The sequence below is a fragment of the Salmo salar genome, chromosome ssa03 (genome assembly GCF_905237065.1).
Source record: "Salmo salar chromosome ssa03, Ssal_v3.1, whole genome shotgun sequence".
Classification (NCBI taxonomy): Eukaryota; Metazoa; Chordata; class Actinopteri; order Salmoniformes; family Salmonidae; genus Salmo; species Salmo salar.
The window spans coordinates 42,085,642-42,092,223 of NC_059444.1; the positions used below are offsets into that span (position 1 = coordinate 42,085,642).

A 6,582-nucleotide genomic window follows, 5' to 3' on the forward strand; every position below is an offset into this window, starting at 1 on the left:
TAAAAGCTTAAATAAATAATTATCTCTACTACTATTCTGACATTTCACAATCTTAAAGTGGTGATCCTAACTGACTTAAGACAGGGAATTTTTACTAGGATTAAATGTCAGGAATTGTGAAAAACTGAGTTTAAATGTATTTGGCTAAGTTGTATGGTAAACTTCCGACTTCAACTGTATATCCAACTTGTAATTCTAAAAGCAAGCCACATCAACCAAAATTGAAATCGGTTTGCAAAATAAACTACTTCCGCATCAAACTTCTGTTACTGAAAATACTAGAAAAGTGAACACCAAAGTTGGAAAGGCAAAAAATAGGAATCCTCTTATAAAACATTTTATTTTACTAACAAGTAAAACAGTGAACCCACAAGATTGAGACATTCACAATTTTACATTTACTTAAAATATATACATGCAGAAAAATAAGCACATTTTACTCAAACTAGGCTGATTTTCCTGTGTTTTGGTAGCTTGAGTAAAAAAACTCAATTTGAACTACTCTACTCATTCATTGAGTAGTAGGCAAACTTACCATCAAGGTCTTCTCCAAAAACAATGGTTACGTAACCCTATTAATTGGATAAATTATCCATATGTTTGATGTAGAAAGAGAGAAAAGAAATGTCATTATTCAAAGTTTTTCTTTAACCTTTTTTTTTTTATATATATATATATATATATATATATATATATATATATATATATATATTACGACAAACTAAGCACTACTCAAATGTTCCATTTAATCAAGTGTAATGGAAACAAACATATAAAACAAACATATTAAGTCAACACAATATAGTTGGACTTCCAAATTGTTGCAACACCGAGTTATTACCAATAGCAGCCATATGTCCAATACTCATTTTACAACACTAGTATTGATTGCATTTTGATGAAGCCCATCTGGCCTTTGATTAACTACCCTGTATGAAGTCTCTGATGAGCTTTCAGGCTGCTCTTCTGAGTGAAACTCTTACCACATATCTCACAGCAGTAGGGTTTCTCACCAGTATGAGTGCGCTGGTGTCTTTCAAAATGACTATGGCGATCAAAACTCTTTCCACAAATGGAGCATATGAAACATCTATTTCTTGTGTTGTCTGTGGTGGCACTGCTGCCCTCTGTGCTGTCAAAACCGTCTATACCAAGGGCAAATAAAATGCCTTCTTGACTGTTTGGTTCTGTGATGTACTCTCTCATTGCCGTTTCCTTCTCTACAGGTAGTGGTACCCGGCCCTGAAACCTGGGTAGCATTGTCCCATTGCCATCCTCTCGGTTCCTTACATTTAGAGCCATTCCTGCATACTGCTCTTGCTCAATCATTTCCAACTTGTTTTTCTCATCCTGAAAAGACAAGTGTTCAAGTTCCACCTCTCTAGAAGCTGACGAATAGAACCCGTGGTGGTGCATTCCATCAAAAAGACGGTGATTGTATTTCACACTGGGTGAATCTGGATGGGAGTTCTGCTGCTTTGTACCATCGAAGGAGCAACCTGGATGTACAGACCCAGACTCGTTATCATTGTGCCTCTCTGCTGTAAAAGATCTCCCCATCTGACTCTCCCTCTCATCCATGACATACTCTGGGTCATCCTGATAACCTGGTCGCTCTGTGCTTTGTTGGTGTTGATGTCCAGACAGATTGATTGTCTGGGCTTTAAACTCCTTCTCTTGCTCTGCTTTCACTACTAACCCCTGCCCCCTTCCCCCCTCCTCATCTTCACTGTCACCAGAGCTAGGCTGTTCTTCAGCAAGTGAGGCCTGAGCCCTCTGTTCCTCTGGGTTCTCTGAGGGTTTAGGATGGACATCAGGCTTCTTATCAAGTAGAGGTTGTTCCGTTAGCATTTCAACACCATCTGCTTGACAAAACAAGAGTACCAAATATTTTAGCATTGATAACATCAAAATAGCAATTTAACATTAGCTGTTAAACTTCATCCTAAACCACTGAAAGAGACCAGGAAAACATTTAGTATCTGTCCCAAATGACACCTTATTCTGTATGTAGTGCACTACTTTGATCAGAGCCCTATGGGCCAAGGTCAAAAGTAGTACACTATAAAGGGAATAGGGTGCCCTTTAGGATGGAACCTTAGAACAGTTAACAGATTTTAATTTTCATGTATTAAAAGTATGAAAAACATTATTTTTGTCACTTACCTCTGTGAGTCTTCAGATGCCCTTTGAGGCTGCTCTTCTGGTTGAAACACCTTCCGCATATTTCACATCTGTACGGTTTCTCACCCGTATGAATTCGCTGGTGCCTTTCCAGATGACCAACCCGCTCAAAAACTTTCCCACAGAATGAACAGATGAAGCACTTCTTGTCCTTGGTGACTCCTTGGAAGGTTCTCACTTTTCTTGGAAAACTAGAGAAGATAGGGCTATGGTTCAGTGTAACCCCTTCCATGCCCTGTGAGTTTGACTGTACTGTGCCGTCACTTGCTATCAAGAGTGTGTCTGAAGGTCCATAATGTTGCTGTCTGAGCTGCAAAATCATATCCTCTCTGACATCGACATATGGTTTTCCTGGAAATGAAGCACTGCTGCATGACGCTTCCACCATTCCTGGGACATGATTTAAAGGCGAATGGTCAGGGAAACACTGTGACTTGTGACCAGAACTGCTGAAATATTCTGAATTGCTTGTCTCAATATCATTGTCTGCTTGTGAACCGGACATCCACGACTGGCTCCCTCTCTCATACAATGACAACTTAGCAGCCAGTTCTTCTGCGCTTCCTGCAGTCTGTTCTTCTCCTTCATGATTCAGTATCTGGGATGCATCCTTCTGCTCCTCTGGCTCCGACTTCACAGGTATCTCAGGAGGAGTTTGGACCACTTCATTATTTTTGTTGCATTGCTCTTCCTCAGACTGACTTCTATCCAGGGGAGGCATCTCCGCGTTGTTAGCTTGTCCGTCTATCGATACTGTGTGGAAATATTACATTTGATTAATAAAATGAGACAGGGAATTGTTTATGTCCTATAATAACCAATATATTGCTGTTCCAAATTGTACCCAATTACCTATACAATGCACTACTTTTGCCCAGAGCCCTATGGGCTCTACACTATATAGGGAATAGGGTGTGATTTGGTATGCAGTCATGGAATTGCCTATGATCTATAACCAATGTACTGTTTACATACTGATTCTAATCTCTTACCTCTGTGAGTCTTCAGATGCCCTTTGAGGCTACTCTTCTGGTTGAAACATCTCCCACATAGGTCACAGCTGTATGGTTTCTCACCCGTATGAATTCGCAGATGCCTTTCAAGATGACCATAACGTTCAAAACTCTTTCCACACAGTGTGCAAATGAAGTGTTTCTTAACCTGGCAAAATCTCTTGGTCCTCGCTCTCCTTGCAGTATTATAATTTGAGCCAAAACCCAATACACTTCTAGGGTCTGGGTTTGACTGTACTGTGCCATCACTTGTTCTCTTGAGTATGTCTGACTGCCGATAATGTTGTGACTGTCTGAGCTGTGAAATCATATCCCCTCTTACATCAAAATATGGTTTACCTGGAAACGAAACACTGCTGCATGACGCTTCCGCCTTGTCGGAATTTCCAGGAGGTACAGGAGAGTGATCAGGGAGACACTGGGAGTTTTGCCCTGAACTATTCAAATATTCTGAATTGCTCATCTCCATATCATTGTCTGCTTGTGAACTGGACATCCACTGCTGGCTGTCTCTGTCATACATTGACAGTTCAGCATCCAGACAACCTTTGTCCTTTCTCCCTGTACTTTGTTCTCTTTGTTCCAGCTCCACTCCTGGCTCAGTCTTCACCTGAATCTCAACTGCACGTCGAATGTCTTCTTCATCCCTTTCATTACCATCTTCCCCAGACTGCAGTTTCTCAAGCGAGGTCCTCCCGACACAAGCAGTACCGCTTCTACCTGGCCCTGTGGAAATGAATAAGTATTGCATGTCAGCAAAATCCTTCATTGTTTGTTTTAATAATAAACCAAATGGATCAGTGTCTGTTAGGGTTGGACAATGGGAGACCTCTTCTATGATATGCTACTCCAAATATCGCGATATAGTCGTTTTTGCGCCGTTAATGACTAGATAATTCCAGACTGTGCATTTGTTTTTGCTTATTTGTTTACGATATTAGTCGCATTCTCATTAAATAATGTTATGTCGAAAAAATATGGCTTAGTTTATTCATTAAGAAGTGGTCAGATGACGTGGATGCTACTGACAGGACTGTTTTGCTAGCACAGACTGGAATATGTTCTGGGATTCGTCCGATGGCATTGAGTAGTATACCACCTCAGTCACCGGCTTCATCAATAAATGCATCAATGACCGTCCCCACAGTGACCGTACGTACATATCCCAACCAGAAATCATGGATTACAGGCAACATCCGCACCGAGCTAAAGGCAAAAGCTGCTGCTTTCAAAGTTCAGGACACTAACCCGAACGCTTATAAGAAATCCCACTATGCCCCCCGACAAACCATCAAACAGGCAAAGCAACCATACAGGACAAAGATTGAATCCTGCTACACCGACTCTGATGCTTGTCAGATGTGGCATGGCTTGCAAACTATTACAGACTACAAAGGGAAACCTAGCTGCGACCTGCCCAGTGATGCGAGCCTACCAAACATAATATTAACATTACCTCAATTACCTCAACTAACCTGTACCCCCCACACATTGACTCGGTACCGGTACCCCCTGTATATAGCCTTGTTATTTTATTGTGTTACTTTTTTTAAACTTTAGTTTATTTAGTAAATATTTTCTTAAAACTGCATTGTTGGTTAAGGGCTTGTAAGTAAGCATTTCACGTTAAGGTCTACACCTGTTGTATTCGGTGCATGTATTAAAAAAAAATGGATTTGCAACATATTGATACTGCATAATTCGTAAAACTGCAGTTTGGATTTGTAAATTTAAGGCTCTTGCACTTTACAATATTTTGTCGATGTCAAATATCACAACATTCGATTTAATCATATATCAGTCCAACCCTAGTTTCTGAGGGGTTGTGTCAAAGAAGGGTGTAACGGTATGTAATAATGACATGATTTCACAATCACACCATCACTAGCCTTGTCCAAGCCAGAATAACTTACATTTTAGCAGACACTCTTATCTAGAGCTCTTAACCTCTAGGTTAACCCCTATCACTCATCTGCAGGAAGAGAGGTAAGAGAGGCAGCTAAACAATTAGTTTCACTCTCCCCAAAAAAACCCAATGCGTTATTTTGACCTAAGCTTTTTTTGTTGTTGTTGACCTAAGCTCTTCCCTTGCCTTCCCGCCTTTGGGACAACGACTCCCATTGTTAGGACAGAGATATAAGCATCTCCTCATTATATAGAGATCTCTGCTTCATCCCCTTACAAGAGTGTATGATCATATCAATCGGTTTCACCGGCGCTACACGGAATGCAATAATATGTATTGTAAGTAGACAACAGTGCACGTTTTTAATGTGATAGTACATAAAGATAGGCTTTATTTAGTGTATATTAATTCCATTACAAATATTGCAGGAGGTGCATGCGCACTTGGTCAAAAACAATACTTAAATTCTTTAAAGACGATTTTTTTCCCCCCGGTGCATGTAACTTTTTATTTCGAGTTTTTTTTTTAGAAGTACATACCGTCCGTAACGACATTAAACTACATTCGTTATTAAGTACCGTTCGTATTTCTATATTATTAATCTTGAAAAGCTGGTGAATGGCTGCGTCCTGGGTTTAAGGATAATCAACATATTCTGTAAATACAGATTCTGGTTCAATGTGAACGTGAGTTGGCCGATCAAATAAACCTACATTGTTTACCTGAAATTGTGCTATTGCTAGTTGACCAGTGTTACGTGCAGTTACGTACTGCTAACTATTGATTGATAGTAGAGTTGCTGCTAATACTAGGTCGTGTACCCACCTTCTCTCCCAAGATTCTCAGCAGCGACTGATCGACCATGATGAATGCGTCTTCGAGCTTGAATCCCACGAGCTCGAGCTCTTCGAAGCTCGCTGTCAAGTTGTTGTAAATTATTTTTCAGGACATTGATTTCATTTTCCCGTTGACACATTTCCACACGTAACACAACTATACCATCGTCGACTACTTTGCTAATTTCTGCAACCGCCGCTTTAGAAAGTACCTCTATGATGGAAGCGATCTGCGCCCGTAGAGAAACACTGCTCAACATTTTCAAATGTTTAATTAATCTTAACGCAGCTCTGTCTTACTCCTGCAAAAGATTGGAACTTTGTTTCTAAGTAACGTTAATATGCTACTGGTAGGCTAATCATTTGGTTTAAAAATGCTAGCTACAATGTTACCCGTGTAGTTCTGTGTCGCTGCTAGTTTCTTCTTCTTTGAGATTGGGTTTGCGGATCGCATACACCGCCATCTACTGTACTGGAGTGTGAGGTCAGTCATGGCCTATCTACAATAAATACAATTATTTTAATTAGTCTGGTTCCTCTATAGATTGTCGCCATAGTCTAGGACCTATAGGAACGTTGACTGAATAGTCTGCTTTCTACTATTTAGCGAGAGGCAATACATATTTCTATAGAAGAAGCACAT

General features: G+C 40.2%; 1 protein-coding gene across 5 annotated transcripts; it reads right to left on the minus strand.

The window, feature by feature from the left end:
• Positions 1-321: 321 nt before the first annotated feature.
• On the minus strand, positions 322-6,365 carry LOC106600498 (zinc finger protein 585A). 5 transcript variants are annotated; one of them, XM_014191895.2, is made up of 4 exons: positions 5,929-6,365; positions 3,537-3,923; positions 2,167-2,937; positions 322-1,865 (listed from the first exon to the last, which is right to left on the minus strand). In XM_014191895.2, exons 1-4 carry the CDS (start codon positions 6,197-6,199, stop codon positions 925-927), a joined length of 2,370 nt encoding a protein of 789 aa, XP_014047370.1. In that variant the 5' UTR covers positions 6,200-6,365; the 3' UTR covers positions 322-924. The 5 variants fall into 5 exon arrangements, with proteins under 5 accessions (XP_014047370.1, XP_014047369.1, XP_014047368.1 ...); XM_014191894.2 differs by having other exon boundaries at positions 322-1,862; positions 3,177-3,923; XM_014191893.2 differs by having other exon boundaries at positions 3,177-3,923.
• Between the last annotated feature and the right edge of the window lie 217 nt (positions 6,366-6,582).

Coding starts and splice junctions, on each gene's coding strand:
- LOC106600498 (XM_014191893.2), bottom strand. CDS start 6,199: ATGTTGAGCAGTGTTTCTCTACGGGCGCAGATCGCTTCCATCATAGAG. Junction 3,924..5,928: donor TGAGAATCTTGGGAGAGAAG/GTGGGTACACGA, acceptor TCATTTCCACAG/GGCCAGGTAGAAGCGGTACT. Junction 2,938..3,176: donor GCATCTGAAGACTCACAGAG/GTAAGAGATTAG, acceptor ATTTCCACACAG/TATCGATAGACGGACAAGCT.